Genomic DNA, 20,986 nt, shown 5'->3' with positions numbered 1-20,986 from the left:
GGTAGTATTTACTAATGCAGTCACGTGATACACCCTTTAAATAACACCTGTGCGCACCTGGGCGCTTGTGTTCCTGTCCGTGATCAAGGCGAATAGCTGAAACGTTGGGCGAAAAAGGAAACAGACGCTCTGTAAAGACTCTGAAATAAAGCAACTCTTAAGGTATTGGGCCTCACATTGTTTTTCCTGCCAGTGTGGTGTTTGTGAGCTGCTCCGTGCTCATGCAGTGAGGCCACCCTGAAGGGCCTGGGGCTCCGGAAACGGGGGAACGCTGATGCTTCTTATTATATATATATATATATATACATATTACCTACTGGCGATAGCCAGTAGGTAGTTATAGTTAGGACCACGTTTCCATAGGAAAACCTCAACATTCTATTTTGAATAACTTTGGCGCCGGTCGACGAATCCTCGCGAATTTCTCAAAATAGGTGGGGCGCTACGCTCCGCTCCTACCCTGAAAGTCTCGGGGGGATTCGTCAAGCGGGGGCTGAGATAAAAGGGGGGTCCCAAAACGCGTTTTTCCCATGCATTTTTCCATAGGACCTTTAGAACGAGCTACAGCCCGAATGGCTGAACAGAATTACTCAAAATTTGGCAGAGAGGTAGTCCCTAGGTCAAGGAAGTGCCTTTTGTAGGTTTGGTGTAAATCTGTTCAGTAGATTCTGAGAAAATAGCCTTTAAATCAATATATATATCTGAGCCAGCTTACGGTACGCTTACCGTACGCTTACGGTAAGCGTACGGTGGCGTGCGCGAGCCCGATTCTGATTGGCTCTTAGATCTTAGTAAACATTCGAATCGGCCGAAACCAGGAAGCGGCGGCCGCCATTTTGTCTCTCGCACTGAGAGAGATTTTTAAAATCGGAAGCCCAAAAACATGTAAAGGGGCTGTTTTGACAACTCCCTCCCACATAGTCATGTTGAGGGAGTCCCCAAACATCCCCCAAGTGCAAAAACGGTTTTATTTTTTTTTCGGCAATTTCGCGGGGTACGCTTACCGTACGCTTACGGTAAGCGTACGGTAAAAAAATAAAAATAAAAAAAACACTATCCACACTTACCCCACCCCCTGTGCTTTTGGTGGCCGAAGGCCACCAAATGTGCTGGGCTTATTACAATGGAAAAAAACACTATCCACACTTACCCCACCCCCTGTGCTTTTGGTGGCCGTAGGCCACCAAATGTACAGGGCTTATTATAAGGGAAAAAAACTTAGCATTTAAAAAACCGTACTAATTCACTGAAAAAACCATAGGTTTCACACACGTTATAGTTAGGAATTAGCATTTAAAAAACCTTGCAAATTCACTGAAAAAACCATAGGTTTCACACATGTTATAGTTAGTGGAAATTTTACTGATAAAAAACCAATGAAATTGCCCCGTTATAGTTAGCGCAGGCAACTATAACTCACGCGACCGCAATCCTCTGCTGATGACATATGTGTCTTTATGAAAAAAAAATATTTGTAATATATGTATAGCTAAAAATGTATGGAAGAAGACATGGGCAAATAAGTGTCTAAATACAGTATTAGCATCAGCAGAGGATTGTGGTCGCGTGAGTTATAGTTGCCTGCGCTAACTATAACGGGGCAATTTCATTGGTTTTTTATCAGTAAAATTTCCACTAACTATAACATGTGTGAAACCTATGGTTTTTTCAGTGAATATATATATATACATATATATATATATATATATATATATGATACCAGCCTGACAGCGTCCAAACAAACAGGCACAGACTCCGTGAGTAGTTTCAGCAAAGAAAAGGTTTTATTCCAACGTTTAAGGCACAGACGCGTTTCGACGGACACAGCCGCCTTGTTCACTGCATCCAGTTCTAAATGTATTTGACTTGTTTAAATAGTCATAAGGTTTGCACTTTTTCTAAATGATTGTCATGGTAACCAACATCAGAAAAAAGAACAATAGACATAGTGAAAAGCCTATTGAGCTTGGTTGTTATAGCAACCAAACAAACGACTAACATTTGTTATCTATGCAACATTCAAATAGATAGTATAAAGAGGATAATGCACATTAATACATTTGAAAGTAAAAAACTATTCTAGGGTTATATTGTCACCCAATAGTTGCAAAGGAAAAGACTAAATAAGTTAAAAAATTGGAACATAAATTAATCATATGTTTCACCTTCGCGTTTTTAACATTGTGTTGGTTACCTAAATACATGTCAAATGTGAAGAAGCCCACAGTAAGTAATTAAAAGTACAGTACTGCAATTAATGTGCACAAAAACGGGGTGTATACATATGAGTTTTATGGTCGAATATCATAAACAGCTCAGAGGGAGGAATAAAAGTGAGCAGATATAATAGTGTCAGTAAAATACTCAATTGGTCATAAATGTAATAAAGCCCATGTGGGCAGAGAACTGACCAATCAGACCCATTGTGCATAGTTACTGAAGAGTTGTATTGTGGGCAAGTGATCACAATAGAGATGAAAAAGTGAATCCTATGGGTGTGCCAACGTTATTAAAAGAAGGGAGCGTGCAAGAACTGGACGCTAGGAGGAATGGATCATAAAGAAACAGAGAGGGTGTTTGACAAAAATTTACAAATGAACACTGAGAGCTTCATCGGCATTCATCCCATGTGGGATTTTGGAATTGAGGAGGAGGATATACCTCGATTCCAGTCTCCTTAGTGCCAGTTGCCTATTTCCTCCCCTGGGATTTTTGGGAACATTGTCAATGACAAAATAGGAAAGTTCTTGGGCTCTGCATGCGTGTAGTGAATTTATGTGTCTGGCAACAGGATATGTTTGGTCATTGTGCACGATGGCTCTCAGGTGTTGCAGAATTCGGACATGTGCTGGATGGATGGTGCTGCCTACATAGTTTTTACCACAGGTGCAAGATAGAAAATACACGGCAAAATCAGTTTTACAGTTAAAACTCCCTCTTATTTCGAAAGGTGTGTTTCTGAAAGGCATGTGGACCAATCTGGTGTTTTTTCCATGTTTGCATGCTTTGCATTTACTGCATTTCGTAAATCCCTTGGGTGTTTGGAACCAGTTAGGTTTTTTAGTGATAACAGGTGCGTTACGCACTAGTTCTTGACGCATGGATTTTGCACGTCTAAAACTGATTAGAGGGGTTTTGGAACATGTTGGTCCTAAAATAGGGTCATTCCTTATATTGTTCCAATGTTTACACAGGATTTTGCGTAGTGAAGTGTGGTATGCATTAAACCCTGTGATTAGTCTGGGCATGTCTGTTTTGGTGGTTTCATGCTTGGCCTGGTTTTTGTTTTTATTTTTATTTGTTTTAGCAAAAAGGAGTTCTTCTCTAGTGATTTTCTCACTCCTAGTTCTAGCATTGTTAAGGGTTTGTGTATCATATCCCCTACTTTGCAGTCTGTTGAAAAGATCATTAGTAGATTTGTTTAGACTCTCTTCAGTGCTGCAGTTACGCTTCATTCTCAAGCATTCTGCATAGGGGATGCCTTTTTTGACACTGTCATAATGGAAACTATTAGCATGCAGAATTGCGTTGCCTGATGTAGGTTTCCTATATGTTCTTGTCTGAATCTTGCCTTGGTTAACATACAGTTCTATGTCCAAGAATTGTATGGTTTCCTTACTTGTATGGCATGTAAACGAAAGGTTGAGAGTGTTATTGTTTAAGTCTTGTGCAAACTTAACTGCACTTTCCTGTGTACCTTGCCATAACACAAAAATGTCGTCTATGTACCTAGCATAGATGACGACATTTTCTTCCATTTCAAGGCTGTGAGTTGACATGAGTACCTGCTCCTCCCACCAGCCCATATGCAAATTCGCATAGCTGGGGGCGAAGCAAGTACCCATGGCTGTGCCCTGTAATTGTCTGTAAGACAATTTGTCAAATACAAAGACGTTGTTCTCCAGGCACCACTCGGCCATTTGTAGTAGCATGGATGTGTGTTTGTGTAAGTGTATGGGTCTTTTGTTTAGGTAATGCTCAAGTGCATGTAAACCGTCCCTATGTCTAATGCTTGTGTATAACGAGCATACATCCATAGTCATGAAGACATAATTATCATGCCATTTTACATCGTACATTTTGGACAAGAAATCTCCTGTGTCTTTGGTGTAGGAGGGTAAGTCACATACAAAAGGCTGGAGAAAAAAATCAATGAAACGAGAGGTGTTTTCAAACAGTCCGCCAATGGCAGATATAATTGGTCTGCCGGGTGGGTCGGTAGCGTTCTTGTGTATTTTGGGTATTAGATAAAGTTGTGGTGTAGTTGGGTAGTCGTTCTTTATAAAATCAAATTCCAGTTTGGTGAGGAGACCTTGACTTCTCCATTCATACAGGGCTCTGTGGTATCTTTCTTGTATACCTACGATGATAGTTGGTGTAATACGGCTATAGCACTCTCGGTCACTCAGTTGTTTTTGAGCCTCCATATTGTATTGGGTTAGTGGCCAAAGCACCACATTGCCGCCCTTGTCCGACCATCGTACCACAATGTCATCTCTTTCTTTGATTTTGTTCATGACGGTGTTGTATTCCCTCCTGCTTGCATTATAGGTTCGATTAAATTCTTGGCTACTTTTGAGCGCCAAGGACTTGAGGTCTTTGACAACATTATCAACAAAAACGTCAAGGCCATCTCTCGGCATTATGGGAGTAAACACTGATTTGGGTCTGAAAGGAGTTGGTTCATAAGGAAAAGTGTCAATGATATTCTCGGTTGGGTTTATCGTAGCTGATGTTGGAATATATATATATATATATATATATATTCACTTAAAAAACCATAGGTTTCACACATGTTATAGTTAGCTGGACATTTCCCTCGTAAAAAAACAATGAAATTCCCCCGTTCTAGTTAGTGCAGGCAACTATAACTCACGCGACCGCAATCCTCTGCTGATGACGTCAGATATTACATCACTGTATTTAGACACCTATTTACCCATGTCTTCTTCCATTAATCTTTAGCTATACATATATTACAAATATTTATTTTTCAGAAAGACACACATGTAATCAGTGATGTAATATCTGACGTCATCAGCAGAGGATTGCGGTTGCGTGAGTTATAGTTGCCTGCACTAACTACAACGGGGGAATTTCATTGGTTTTTTACGAGGGAAATGTCCAGCTAACTATAACATGTGTGAAACCTATGGTTTTTTAAGTGAATTTGTACGGTTTTTTAAATGCTAAGTTATGTATTTATTAATATATATTTTTTTTCAGGTTTTTCACCGTGCGCGCACCGACCGCCCACAAAGCGTTGTGCGTGCCGTGCGCACACCGTGCGTGCCCCGTGCATGCACCCCGCGCATTCGACAAAAAAATAAATGTTTTCGACCGATTCGAATGTTTACTGACATCTAACAACCAATCAGAATTGCGCTCGCGCACGGCAGGGTGCGCGCACTGTGCGCGCACGGTGCGCGCGTATAGATATTTATATGCTTTTAAATGCTATTTTCTCAGGAAATACTGAACAGATTGACACCAAACCTGCAAAAGGCACTTCCCTGACCTGAGGACTACCTCTCTGCCAAATTTCAAGTAATTCTGTTCAGCCGTTCGGGCTGTACCTTCGACTAAAGGTCCTATGGAAAAAGGCATGGGGAAAACGCGTTTTGGGACCCCCCTTTTTTCTCGGCCCCCGCTTGACGAATCACCCCGAGACTTTCAGGGTAGGAGCTGAGCGGAGCGCCCCATTTGTTTTGAAAATTTCGTGAGGATTCGTCAACCGGCCCCAAAGTTATTCAAAATAGAATTTTGAGATTTCCTATGGAAACACGATCCTAACTATAACTATCTACTGGCGACTGCCAGTAGATATATATATATATATATATATATATATATATATATATATATATATATATATATATATATATATATATATATATATATATATATATATATTATTATCTACTGCCAGTAGATAATCGGTAAACATTCGACTCGGTCGAAATCAGGAAGTGTCGGCGGCCATTTTGTCTCTCACACTGAAAAGGAAAGGGGGAAAAAAGGTGGAAAACTTGAAAAGGGGGCAGGGAAGAGAGTTCCTGACCCCCTAGCCTTTGTCAGGGGGTCACAGAAAGCCCAAAGCGCTCGCACGGTGAAAAACCTTGAAAAAATAAAAATAAATAATAAATACATAACTTCGCATTTAAAAAACTGTACAAATTCACTTAAAAAAACATAGGTTTCACACATGTTATAGTTAGGTGGATATTTCACTCGTAAAAAACCAATGAAATTCCCCCGTTATAGTTAGTTCAGATAACTATAACTCGCGCGACCGCCACTCTATCACAAGGATGATGTCATCAGTGATGTCATGAGTGATGCCACTGACCATGTCATGAGTGATGTAATATGTGACGTCATGAGCAGTGGATTGCGGGCGCGCGAGTTATAGTTATCTGAACTAACTATAACGGGGGAATTTCATTAGTTTTTTACGAGTGAAATATCCACCTAACTATAACCTGTGTGAAACCTATGGTTTTTTAAGTGAATATATATATATATTATATATATATATATATATATATATATATATATATATATATATATATATATTAAAGACCTATAAAATTTCATATTGTAGGGCCTCAAGGTGCGAATTTTCTTTCCATCTTTTGATCAATAGTTGTGCATATAAGGCCACAGCATAGCATACACCCTCATTTTCCAAGCTGCGAATACAATTATAGGCTGCTTTATAAAAATATAATTTTTCACTATGAAAAAAAGGACGTAAAACACTTTTTCTTATGTCCTTATGAAAATTGCTAAAGAGAATAAAATGTAGAGTTGACTGTTTTGACTTTCCGTCACACGGGCAAAGTGGTAGTTTTAGTTTCCAATTGCCCATGTCAGGGAAGGCTAGTAAAAAGTGGAGAGTGGCCAGTCTTAATCTTGTAAGATAGAACCTGTGACGCAAATTTGGTACCCAAAACAGATATTGTTGTATGTCTCTCTCTTGTTGTCCCTCGCTGTATTCCTGAATTGTCTTTTTTAAGTTCTCCTTAGTTTCCCTCGTAAATACTCTAGACCTGACAAGCCCCATTTTCAGTTCCTTTGTGCTATAATATAAGATTTGTGCAGTGTCATTGATATCAAAATCCTGGTCAACCTTTTTTAGGAATTTGTTAATATATGCCAGCTACAGGATGTTTTTTTACTGTGTTCAAGACCCTGGCAATCAATTATGATATCCTGGGTAAATCTGGTAACAGTTTTACTCCATATCCCATGCCAAGCAATTAATGGGGCTATGCTAATATGATTATCAACATAGGGAACTGCTAGCTCCTTGTGTACTATGTTAAGAGGTAGTGGAATTTGGGACTGCCAATATTTTCCTTAAAAATATATTTTCCTGGTTTTGGAGTGGGGCGCAATCAACCATTCCCCCAATATCTCTCATACTGGTTTGTTCCCTATCTTAGAGGACAATCTAAAAATATCCTCTGTTGATCGCAACAATTTCGATTTACTTAATTGAATCTGTGGCCCCCAGTGGCCATTAGATGTAAATAGCATGCCAAGATACAGTAAAGTTGAGTTTCGGCAACTGGTACTCCTTTCACATGATGTGTTCTAGTTTTAGACTTCCCCTTCCCACATACTATTGTGAAAATCTCTTTAAGCTTGAGTTTAAGTTCCCTTTCTTCCATGTATTCGGCAAAATTCTCATTCAGACATTGCAGCCAGTTTGCAGTTCTAGATAGCAAAACTGCATCATCTGCGTACAGTAAAGCAAGGGTTATACGTTTACCTACTTTGGGGCATCGACATTCAGTTTTTGTAAAAGTTTGTCAACGCCATTAATGTAATGGGAGAACAATAAAGGGGCAAGGACGCAACCTTGTCTAATCCTGCGTGTTACCTTGAAGCAAGAAGTACACTCGCCATTAGACCCGTATCGTACTCTGGCGGATAAATAGTTATACAATTGGGATAAGTAAATATTAATTTTCTTATGGGCACCTATTTTGGCCAATGTCTGCCACAATTTTCTATGATTAACCACGTCAAATGCACTTGATAAGTCTACAAAACATAAATGCAGATGACCTTTTTCAGAGAGTGTGTATTTGCTAATAATTAAGTGTAGGTTAACACATTGCTCTATTGTCCCTATCTCCCTTCTAAACCCAAATTGAGATTCTGTAAGTACTGAGTTGTCATTCGCCCAGCTTTCTAGCCTTTCCAAAAGTACCCTGCCCATTAAATTTGAGGTTGGATCGAGAAGAGATATGGGGCAATAACATTTTACTTCTCCCCGGTCTCCCTTCTTGAATAATAATATTTATACCGACATTTATAAACAGCTACCTCACACAGAGGTGTCCCGGCACTATAGCAATTGGCGACAGGCAGCGGAGGGTCTAAACAGAGAAAAACGCCCTGGTCATACTAACCACAGCTGAAGAGCCATGCTTTCACGGCTTTCCTGAATAATGGCTCTGAAACAATGGGCCCGGTATTGTTAGGCAAGGAGTTCCAAAGTTTAGAAGCCCTAACCGTGCAAGATCTGCCCCCCCACCTGAGCTCTTCTAAATTGAGGAGTGCAGAGGAGATTTTGTGCATTAGATCTCAGCAGTTGGGTCTGCTTATAGCTACACAAGCACTGTTTCAAGTAACTAGGACAGTTACCGTGGATTGACTGGAATGCTAATGTCAAGGCCTTAAACTCAATTCTTCTAGCCACTGGAAGCCAGTGGAGCTCCTTGATGTGCGGAGATATATGATTATGGAATGGTACATGTCCAATCAATCTCGCAGCCACATTCTGAATCATCTGCAAACTTCTGACCAAGTATGCCGGCAGCCCCACATAGAGGCTGTTCGCATAGTGCATTCTAGCTGTCACAGTGGCATGGACTATTGCTCGGTGACATTGCTCTGGTAGCAGATGGAGGAATTTCCGCAGGCTTCTCAGTTTGCTAAAACAGGACGACGATACCTGCTGGATTTGGGCAGAGAAAGAGAGGTCAGTTTTCCACTTACCTCCAAGATTTTGGGTGTGGGAGGGGGACCCATTTCTAGCGGCCACCACAAATCCGATGCTGGCGGCAAGTTTTTTCCAAAGAACACTTCAGTTTTCTCAGCATTGAGTTTAAGCTTATTATTGTTCATCCATAGTGAGATGTCTTTCAAAGAACCTTTAAAACTCTTAAAGGTGTCCTTCGAATGCTTGTTAAAAGAGAACACCAACTGGGTAGCTTCTGCGTATGATATCGCCTTCACACCCCAATTGGCAATGAGTGAGAACAATGGGGCCAGATATATATTGAAGAGAAGGGGGCTTATTGCTGATCCCTGAGGAACACCACACCATAGATGTTTGGGTTTCGACCTATGGGGTTCCATGGCAACCTGCTGAGTGCGGTTGGTAAGAAATGATTTTAACCAGGCTAGTGCCACTCCCCCAATGCCGATATCCTGGAGTCTCTGTGCAAATCTTGTGTGGCCTACCATGTCAAATGCCGAGGATAGATCCAGGAGCACCAACATCGCTGATGCCCCCGAGTCTACCGACATTTTCACCAATTCTGCCACCTCTAAAAGAGCCGTCTCTGTACTGAAACCGGGTCTAAATCCCGATTGAGTGTCGTGCAAAATGCTGTGTTTCTCATGAAATTGGCCAATTTTTGTTGCACCATTTTTTACACCATTTTTGGTATTTAGCATTTCCGTACAATGATACTTTGTGTCCAGATTTGCAGACAAAATTCCCCTGCTGAGGCATTACATACTCTTAATAGGATTGGGGCCCAAAAATGAATATCCAATTTAAACAAATCCATGGGTACCCCAATTTCCATTTCCCCATGGTTTTGGATTTTAATTGATTGCGGTAAATATCGCCTCTTGCAGGATGTAAAATATTGGCAAAACCGCTTATTTTTTGCTCCAGTCCCAAGAATGAAATCAAGGAGTAGTGGCCCAGTCAGCCACGTTCACGCGCCAAGGTGTGTCCCGCGCTGAGGGAGTAGAGGCAGTGCTTTGTAGCGCGATGACTGGACGCTTCCCCCCCATCAGCAGGCGTGGCCAAGCAGAAGTACAGGTGAGCCCTGGGACAGCGAGTCCCACCAGGGCGAAAAACAACAATGGGGAGTCCGCGCTGCAGGGGTACAGTCAGCGCTTTATAGCGCGATGACAGGGGCGCCTCCCCCCATCAGCAAGTGTGGCCAAGCAGAAGTACAGGTGAGCCCTGGGACAGCGAGCCCCACCAAGGCGAAAAACAACAATGGGGAGTCCAACGCCAGTAACTACAGCTGCGTCGACATCGACAACCACTTCCTCCTCCTACTCGTCAAAGGCTATGATGATGACAACAGCATCATAATCGAGACGTCGACGGCAGCCCACATTGCAAAAGTCACATCTTCATCGACACCGCCCAACATCCCATCAACGAAGATGGCATTGTTGTTGACGGCCCAGTCAACGACAACAAAAGAGACCATCCACATATCTACGAAAGAAATTCCAGTCTGCAGATATCTCAAAGATTTCACCATTACTTCCTGCAAAGCTCACAGAGTTTCAGGACTCTGGAGATTCAGGTATGTTTAGCCCTGCGTATAGTCCTTCACAACTGAATCTGAAGCACCAGAAAATGGAAGACAAAGATGTTGAACGGGATCAGACCACTTACCTTCAAGATGAATATTCTTTCCAGCATAGGATCGTAAAGATTGCCTGCAGTTATGATACCTTTGAGGATTAATATCCCTACGAAGAACAAGAGGAGGAACATTATCTAAAAGGATCCTCTATTACTGTTCCTGTGTCTTTGGTTACAGACCTTTGGTTAATGATAAATTACTATTACAAAAGATTCCCAGATGCTAACCCATCAGCGCCGCAAACTCCAAGACGTAAGGACATTCCTGACTCTGCGCCTCTTCAGAGAAGTCCTACAGTATCACTTCATAAAGAGAGACCTATTCCTCCACACATCACAATAAGAGATAGTCTAGCTGAAAGTGACAACGATAACAACCAGAAGACAGAGAAATTCTGGTTGACGTAGCGGTTGAAGATCATGAACTGGATAAGTACATCGCCCCATACCTGCTTCACGGACTGCAGATACAGTTGCCTTTCACGACCTGCTAGAGCGTGCATCTAAGCGTTTCGGCCTACTGCTTCCAACTAAGCTTACAGAATGTTTCTTGTATGACTTTAAAGATGTGGCTTAGCACTCATGAGGTACATACCAATTGTGTATTATATTTGGCAGGGGGACTCAAGTTAATGAAGACTCCAGCATCTGTGGGAGGAGTGGTGCCAAAACCTGATAAAAAATATGGAGCACCAGAGACTGCACTAACTTATTTTATTGGCCATCCAGCCCTGATTCTGTTATCATGCAGGCGGTTTGGGGAAGGGCTAAGAATCCATCTTCTCCATGCGCAGCACCACCCGATAAAGAATGCCGTAGACTCAATAACATTGGGTAAAGGTTTGCGGCCATGGGGGCGACTGCAATAAGAGCCTTTAATGCCCTAGCGATTCTAGGGAAATGTGGCCATCAGATGTGGTCCTACATTTCGGCATTTATTGAGTATCTCCCTAGTGAAAAATGAAAAACTGCAAAAGAGGTACTTGCAGAAGGTGAGAAAGCCTCTTCGGAGATTATTCACGCAGCAGTCCACTACTTTCTGTCAGATGGCTAGGGCGCAGCAGTATTGAGGGCATCAGGGCTGGTTGAAGGCTACGTCTTTCTGGTCAAGGTGCAGTCGAAGATCTTGGACATGCTATTTGACAGAGGGAACCTTTTCGGCAAACATGTGTACAAGGCTCTCCAGTCCATTAAATCAGATACTGAGACCAACCGCAATTTGGGTTCATTCCAACAAAGACGTTTTCTTCCTTTCAAGGAAGAAGGGGTAGGGGTAAGTTCACACCACAACCACTATACCAACAGGCCAGGTATCAGCCTTACACTCAGCAGGGATTTCTTCCAACCTATCCCTCACAGACAACCTACAGGGTTGCGGCAGGTTCCAACTACCCTCGACAACCAGCTTGAAAACGCCCTCCGGCTGGAAGAAATCTGAAGAAACCTCTAGGAGACAATGATATGCCCTTGCTACTGGCCGTCTCTGTCCCATCTCACAAATTCTGCGATTTTCTTTCCAAATTCTTCAGTCGTTGGATAAACATCTCTTCCGACAAATGGGTGTTAGACGTAATTCAGCACGGTCACACTCTGGAATTTATTCAAAAGCCTCCAAATTATCCACCATGTAAAAAATCTCACCAACACCTAGTTTCGCTGAAGCAGGAGATCAGTGTGCTTCTCTCCCAGGGTGCAATAGAAGAAGTCCCGCCATATCAGATCAATAAAGGCTTCTATTTCTAATGTTTGCCCTCTCAGGAAGAAAGCGGGCAAATGGAGACAGGTGAAGGATTCAAGGCTTCTGAACAAGTTCATCAAGAAGCAATCCTTCCGAAAGCTTTGCAGGAAATTCTTTAACGAGTGGATCGAGGAGATTTAATGTCATCCCTAGATCTGATTTATGCTTATTTCCACATTCCCATTCACCCCAAACATAAAAAATTCCTTATCTTCGAGGTGGCAAGTTGCCATTATCAGTAAGGTGCGTCCTTTTGGCCTTGACTCCACTCCAAGAGTCTTCACGAGCTGCATGGTTCCAGTGGCGGCTATTCTGAGAAGATCAGGTCACCAGGTATTCCCTAACCTGGACGACTGGCTTATAAAAGATCCCACTTTTCTCTCAGCCACAAACTCGACTCGTGTCTGTCTAAAACTGTTCCAGTCTCTGGGCCTCCAGTTGAACAAAGGATATCCTCGCTAACTCCTTCAATGACAGCAGTCTTTCTTGGAGGGGTTATAGACACAAGGACAGCATAGCCATTTTTTCAGAGAATTCAATGGCTCAAGACAACAACACTACTGTCAACAAAATAGTCAACTTCAGTACGGAAGTACAAATCAATGTTGGGGATGATGTCATTCTGCATCCTGTTAATACCAAACTGATGTTTACGAATGTGTCTGCTGCAGGAAGTGCTTGACAACCAGTGGGTACAAAGTCAAAGGTCTATCGAGGATTCCATCTCAATAACTCGTCAGATGAAGACAATGTCCTGGTGGGTTGATATACAAAATCTTTCCCAGGACCTCTCATTCATCCTGGTAAGGCCTACCATAGTAATGACTATAGATTATTCTCTTGAAGGATGGGGAGCTCATTTGCAAGATCTGAGATCTGGAAGAAGCTGCCTGTCTCTTGAAGCTGAAAGTGGTCTTCCTGGGTTTTCAGGCTGTCGTACCCAGATTACGTAATTTATCTGTGTTGGTTTGAACGGACACCACCACCATGTTCTACCTGTCCAAGCAAGAGGGCTTGAGATCAAAAGTTATCTCAGCTCAAGGACAACAGATCTGGGAATGGGTGCTCAACAACATCATCAACTTAAAAGTAGTGCATGTCCCAGAAGAGCAGAAAGAGCGGGCAGCTGCCTAAGCTGGACGGACAAACGATGTCACAAGTGGGAGCTGAATCAATATCACCTGACCAAAGTGTTCCGGCAATGGGGAACACCCAACTTAGATCTGTTTGCTACCCTGCTTAACAAGAAATGCAATATATTTGCCAGCAGATATCCTCAACCAGGATCCGGAGGGAATGCTTTCAATCTGGCATGGACTGGGATGTTTGCATATGCCTTCCGCCTTTTCCTCTCATACCCACGATCATCAGGAAGATGAAGCTAGAACTGTGCCGTCTAATTCTAATAGCCCTGGCTTGGTCAAGACAGTACTGGTACGCCAAGCTTGTTCGCCTATCAGACAGCTCTCCTCCCACATTACTGCCAGCAGAGGATCTTCTTTTATTGAGCAAACATCAAGTACTGCATCCGCAGATCCAATCCCCAATTTGGACCACCTGGCTCCTCGCGAAATTGAGTTCATGTCAATAAATCTGTTGGAAGGCTGCACAATGATTCTGTGAAATGTTATACTGCAAATTTCAAAAAGGTTTCGTCTCTCACTCTGTGCATCCTCTCGCTTCAACACCAGTACAAGTGCTTCCTTACTTGTTGCATTCAGCAAAGTCAGGTTTGTCTCATGCTTCTGGAGATGCTCCTGGTGGCAATCTCCATATTCAGACTACAGAAAGGAAATCTTTCTTTGTGGTCGAACAGACTCACTAAAAGGTTTACGGAACGGTGGTTCCAGGCTTTTCCGGTAGTTGAGCTTTCACCTAATGAAGCCTCCTTTCAAACCGACTCACAAGGCTTATTTAAAATGTATTTCCTGGAAGGTTGTCTTTCTCTTGGCTATTACCCCCACAAGGAGAAAAAGTGAAATTCAGGCTCTCACAATCCGAGAACCATATCTTTAGTTTTGGGAGAACAAAGTAATTCTGAGAACTAACCCCACATTTATTCCAAAGGTGCCAACCACTTTTAATGAGCCTATTGTCTTGCCAACTTTTTTCCCTAATCCATCTTTGCTTGCGGATAAAGCTCTTCATTCTTTGGATATTCAAAGATGCCTCAAGTTCTACCTGGACAAAACGAAATCCTTCAGAAAATCTGATCAACTATTAGTCTCCTTTGTCTCGCCCTGAAAAGGACAAGCCCTCTCTAGGGCCAGTATAGGATGTTGGGTTGGTGCAGTCACCGTATTCTGCCATGAAAAAGCAGCAATGCCACTGTCAACGGAAGTGAAGGTGCATTTCACAAGAAAAGTGGAGGGTTCTTCAGCCCTGTTTTCGGGGGTTTCACTCCCTGACATCTGCAGGGCAGCCACATGGTTTAAGGCCCATACTTTTATGAACCACAAATGCCTGGACACGTTGCACAAAGCAGATGTGGCAGTTGGACAAGCTGCGTTACGACGCCTGTTTTCATAAGGTATGCATTTTCAAATGCATCTTATATGATTAGAAGTTCTGCAGATGTTCCATTGTTATATTTTAAAAATGGCATTTATGATATATAGGTACTTAGGAAAAACATTATTTAGTCAGTGTATCATATTTAAAGTGTAATGGGTCTCATGGTGGGAAGGTTGCTAACCCACCTCCTAAACACATTTGATACTGTTTGCTACTCTAATTCGAGCATGTGAATCTATGAAAGCTAGAATACTGGAGAAAAAAACAGTTACTTACCTGTAGACTGTGGTTCTCTAGTATTAATATATTTTATAAATTCACATGCAACCCTCCCCTCCCTCCTCACCATTCAGGCTCACCATTATTTCACCTCTTATCCTCTGGGCATTACACTTGTGCTCAAATCTACGTATGGTGGCTCTGCAGTGGAAAAGTGCTTCTGGTTCTCTGCTCTGATTGGATGTTTTAAAACAAGGTCAATAGGTTAACAATTTATATGGTTTTCATGGAGATTTCCAAGGCCTATCTATTAGAATGGCTTTTTTATTAGTTACCGTGAGACTCCCCCCATGACGACAGGAAGATTCAAAGATGAGAATCTATGAAAGATATCAATACTGGAGAATCACAGTGTACAGGTGTGAAACCTTAAAATCTGAATCTCTCGCTTTCTAATTTAGCTGTGCTTCATCCATGCTCACCTTTGACCAGTTTTCAGCCTGACTCTATCCTTGACACCACTCCTGCATAAACATTAGGTCACGAATTTAAGTTGAGACATTGTAGGCTGCGTAAACATGCAAAGTCAGCACAAAAGAACAGCTGATGTTGGCACTGTGGGTTTCGTGTGTATTTTAAACAATGATAAAGCCTTACACAAAGTTTGTTCATATAAGCATATCTTGTTATGCAGCTTCAAGACGCGACAGTTACACAAGGCACCAAGGTTGTTGATTCTTACCGATGGTCTCATTTGTGTGTTCTTCCCAAAGCTCTATTTACCTCTAGGCATTCCTAGTCTGTGATTTTCCCTATATAAACCCATGTAACCATCGTTCAGTGTGTTCTATCCTTGGGTATCTTGATGGTACTTGTCGGATGGAGACCCATTCATGAATGATTGAATAAACTATCCATGGTTTGACTTCGCTCCCCTGTCGATTCCTCCTTACTTGATAAGAACCTGTGGCAAAGTGGTGATCCCTGCACCAGCAGGTTATTAATCTGCTCCACACAGGTAACTAACATTGTTTCGGTCTCCTCCCACTAAACAAAGCACTTACTAGACAAAACAATTCTCATCAAGTAGGAGCATCAAACCAAATAATAAAAAGCAGTGTGATAAACTGATTGCTCATGAAAAAATAGATATGTACACCTAGGTCGCCCCGCAGGTCAAGTAAGGGTTGTTTGAGTCAGAACTCATACTTTGCCTATCAATAAACAGCACATACCTCACTCTCATGAACGGGTTAAAGGTAAACTCCTCTGCAATAGTGGATGGGATGGTTGGTTCACCGACATCATATTTTGCCTGCAAAGACATATGGTAAATCATTTGGTTTAATCACAAAATAGGTTACAACCAAAAAAATGATTCAGGTGTATTAGTGTCCCCAAATGGGTTCCAGTGCTCACAGATCTGCCCTCGAATTGAGATGGGAACCTAAATCTTTTCATACAAATACTTTGATGCAAGGTACTTGAGAGCAAATGCCTGCAGTACTTTATGTCAAAATAATTAGGTTTTCTTTTATTCAACAACTTCAAACTTTTGTTGAACTTGACTTGACCGTCAGGACTGTCTAAGCGGCTTATAGATGGTGCTGTCAGACATTTAGGAGACCTCAAGGACTCCATCATCATACATAAACAGCACAATAATGAAGGGTGGGAAAAGTGTTCAGCTGAGATCACAATAAAACAGAGTCCGGTAATTATCCAAGTAATAGGTTAAGTCTGGTTAGGCTGTGCATGTACTGTTAGGCCATAAATAACATTCCTGCTGCTTGCCTTTCTTAAAAGGTTTGAAAAATCAGAACACAAAAGACTTCAGGAAGTCACATGCAAACACACCAGCTATGCATACAAAAGAACAACAATATTAAAAAGCAGCTGTGGCCCAGAAGTAAAATAACCGCAAACAGCATCAAAGACCATCTACAAGCATAAAACAAACAATACATTTTGGCCAGTGAAGACCATCAGCTGCAATCAATGGAACAAAGATCATCAAATATGAGATACAATGACCCAAAAGGTGGAGAATATTAAATCCCTCTTTCATCTAACAATTCCCAAAGAAGATATCTTAATACAAGCTATGGCTACTGAAGCAAACAAAAGCTAGGACTACAGTTTTCCAGTAGTGGAATCATTTATAGGATCAAATGCCTGATTTCTGCATTATCAGGCTGGGAATCCTCAGCAAGAGGTTAGGTCAGATTCTGAAAGCACTGACAAGTAGTTAAGTAATCACAAGAGCCTCATGAAAATATGAGACAGGAGGGTTGCCTGTGAATCTATGATAGATATTAGGCTGAAGAACTGTAGTTAGAAAAAAATAGCGTTTTCTTATCTGGCATTTGAAATTTCTTTAGACTGACATACTTGAATTATGACTGACAAAAAGTAAATACAGGGAATCGAGGAAGTGAGATTCACCTTACTTGAAAAGGTACTGCAGCAGCGCCTGTCTGATTCTGATCATGCATGGATAGTCATACAGTGGTGTTGTATCAAAGTATAATAGGTCTTCAAGGGCTGCAGACAGGCCAGGGGCCAAGTCAGCTGTCGTATGGAGTCTTTACTGCTGCATGACTCTTTAGTTATTCACCTTTAGGTCGCCAGGAATCAAGGGAACAAAGTTCAGGGGAGCACCTAAATACTCAGTTTAGGGGTGTTACAGAGGTCGCAGGGCAGTAGCCAATGGTGACTACACCCTTTGTGTGTCCTCTCCCTGTGGAAGGGGGGGGGGGGGGGGGGGGAGGTCACATCCCTGTTTCTATTGGCTAATAATCTACAAGTCAATATGGGGGATTATGAAGAGAGGGGTTCACCTCAGCTCTGAACACCTCAGGGGTGGTCCCAGCTGGGGTGGTCACTCCTTCTCTGCTTACTAATTTTTCCACCTCACCTGCCGCCAAAAGTGGGGCTTTGTCAGGGGGGACAGGCATCTCCACTATTTGGTGTGGCCTAAGTCATCAAAACAGAAGGCATATGTTTTTGAGGCTCAATGCCAAAAACAGCTGTTCCTGCTATAGGGAGGTGTGAAGCACCTCCGCCCAGAGCAGGCTGTGTTCCAGGCCTTAGAGAGCAAGGTGCTCTCACCCCCTGGGGCCAGAAACCTGTCTGGAGGTGACAGCTGGCAGAGACCGGTCAGCCACACACTAAAGATGGTCGTTTTTCAGGGGCATTTCTAAAATACCCTCTGAATGCATTTTATAATTAATCCAATAATGGCATCAGTGTGGAATTATTATGCTGAAAAGGTTGATACCGAACTTCCTAGCATTCAGTAAAGCCATCATGGAGCTGTGGCGTTCGTAATGACAAACGCCCAGCCCATGTACTCAATATGGTTTCACTGCCCTTACAATGTCTGAGAATGGACTTAGACACTGTAGGGGCATATTGTGCATGCAGCCCTCACCTGTGGTATAGTGCACCCTGCCTTGGGGCTCTAAGGCCTGCTAGAGGGGTGACTTACCTATGCAACAGGCAGTGTTTTGTAGGCATGGCACACAGGGATGTTTGCCATGTCGACTCTTCAGTTGTAGCTGCACCAAAACACGCCGACTGCAGTGGCAGTATGCATGTGTTTGGTGAGGGGTCTCTTAGGGTGGCATAATACATGCTGAAGCCCTTAGAGACCCTCCCTGGATACAATGCCCTATGTACCACTCGTACCTTTTACAAAGGGCTTATTTGCGGACCAGAGGTGTGCCCATTGGGGACATAAAGGTGCAGTTTTGGGGAAAAACACAGGCATTGAGAACATGGTTAGCAGGAACCTACTTTCCTACAGAAACCAAATGTATTTTAGGTGACTATCAAGCGGGGTTTTGACCTAAGAGAGAAAATGAGTGTGTCTTCACTGATGTGTATTTACCACCCTTAATATTTTGGATTCATTAGATCCATCACTTTTGATTTGATGGATATCTCTGTGATCTTTTGGACTCCTAAAGCACTCACAGCTCATTAGGAGACTGATGGTGGGGCAGTCGGGGACATCTCTACATTGTACGGAATATTTTCTTATGGTTCGTAAGGCCAGAGCGATGATGGGTCAGGAGGAAGCCTTTACAAGAAAATATACATTTATATCCTTCTGACGATAGCCAGTAGCATACATGCCAATAGACCCGATCGAGGCGAGAGACTCACTATGTTTGAAGCCAAAAATGTCTTTATTTTGGCTGTCTCCCACCTGAAATTGCCTCTGCTTCAATAGAAGTCAATGGCAGAAATACATTCCCCTGATTGTTTTTTTAAATCTCTCACTTTCCTCCTCTAAAATGTTGCCATGTTTGCAGTACCTAATTATAGTTAGGACCAAAGTTTCCATAGGAATAGCATTTTTTGTTTTGCCAATAAAATTGGCGCCGCTTGATGAATCTTTACGAAATTTTTAAAAAACTTCCCTTTTTTGGTTCAGCTGCTGTGTTGAAAGTGTTTACAGAAGCAAAAAAAGGGGGGTGATGTCTGGGGATGGATACACAATAGTTATTTCAACTAAGGAAAACATTTATTATTCCCTTGTGTGGGGCCTTAGTCACCAAGTGTAACTTCAAAAAGTTACCCACTCACGGAGTCTTACTCAATTCCTTTGCATGTCTTTTTAATCTATTTTTTGTTATAAACATGTATAAATATTGTGCCGCACAACAGTCCATTGTACATACAAAACTCAAAAGACCAAAAATGATTCCTAAACTTCTCCGTACCCATCCATTTTAACCCGGTTGCTAAAAAATACATATATATATCTATCTATCTATACATACACACACACACACACACACACAAATACAATCTGGGTAGAGGTAATCCTTTTCACACACAAAAACTGAGGGAAACTCCTCCTCTGTTTAGTACGTATACTGTGTGTGTTGCCGGGTGTTTATATACACATTTTATTTCGGTGGACACCTCTTCTTCTTGTGTTCGACGCGTTTCGGCCCACTTATTCGGGCCTCATCAGGACATTGGCGACGCCCTACTGCTTTCTCGCAGTGCGAGAAGCAGAAACATGAAATGGTAAAACTACCATTTCATGTTTCTGCTTCTCGCACGGCGAGAAAGCAGAAGTGCCTGGAGTGCCGGGTTGGGGGTGGGCGTACCTGTTCCAAGTGCAGGGGAGGCGTGTCTAGCCCACCGTTTTGGGTGCTGACTGTTTGTTCGGCCCCAGGGCCGACCAAGCCAGTCATGCGCAATTGCACACACTCTCTTTTTCTCTATGTAGGCTGCATGCATACAGAAAATGGCTCCCTGGCCTACAAGCGCCCGGCTGGAGCGCTCTCTGCTGCGCCGCACCAATCACAACGCTGCCATTGCAGCGTTGTGATTAGCTTAGGGGAGCGGGACGGTGGCTTCCTAGGTGCAGGCCCGGCCGGAAGCAGCAGCAGCTGAGGAGGTGGTGCGTGACCCGGAGGAAGGTTGGTTTTACATTTTATTTTGATTACTGTCCCGCTCCCCCCACACCTGTGCAACACCCCTCTCCCCCCCACCCGTCTTGCCGGCCGTGACTGCACTCCTGCCTCCAGTCCCCATTAAACAGATTTAGGAAGGTCAGAGGCCTGGGTTAAACATTCCCACTCAACATAAACTGTCTGCCTTAAACAGCGCATGCCTTAGCGTCTGGGGGTGCCTCTGCACTGCTCGCACTGCCATTTCCAGCCGCCACCGATGCATATCAAACGTAGTCTTTAGCGAAACAGGTTTGGGGGCCCCAATGTTCTGAGTAACGCAAGCCTCAGTCGACCATGAAACGCCCTGGGTTGCTGCTCACCTCGGAACAATTGATTGCACCCACCCACCTGCTTCCTCCTGAATTCGGACTTAAGTTAACGAGCATTGAAAATGCAACAGGTCTC

General features: G+C 42.7%; 1 protein-coding gene across 6 annotated transcripts in view; it reads right to left on the bottom strand.

Annotated features, from left to right (window-relative positions):
• The window catches only part of HAGH (hydroxyacylglutathione hydrolase), a 710,899-nt gene that overhangs the window by 317,026 nt on the left and 372,887 nt on the right, over positions 1 to 20,986 (bottom strand). For all 6 annotated transcript variants that reach the window (XM_085629365.1, XM_085629364.1, XM_085629362.1 and 3 more), the window contains exon 8: positions 16,343 to 16,422. In XM_085629365.1, the coding sequence (XP_085485491.1) occupies positions 16,343 to 16,422 (80 nt within the window). The remainder of the gene's footprint in view (positions 1 to 16,342; positions 16,423 to 20,986) is intronic.

The sequence above is a fragment of the Triturus cristatus genome, chromosome 10, assembly GCF_964204655.1.
Source record: "Triturus cristatus chromosome 10, aTriCri1.1, whole genome shotgun sequence".
Taxonomy (NCBI): Eukaryota; Metazoa; Chordata; class Amphibia; order Caudata; family Salamandridae; genus Triturus; species Triturus cristatus.
This window is presented reverse-complemented; position numbering and strand designations above follow the sequence as displayed.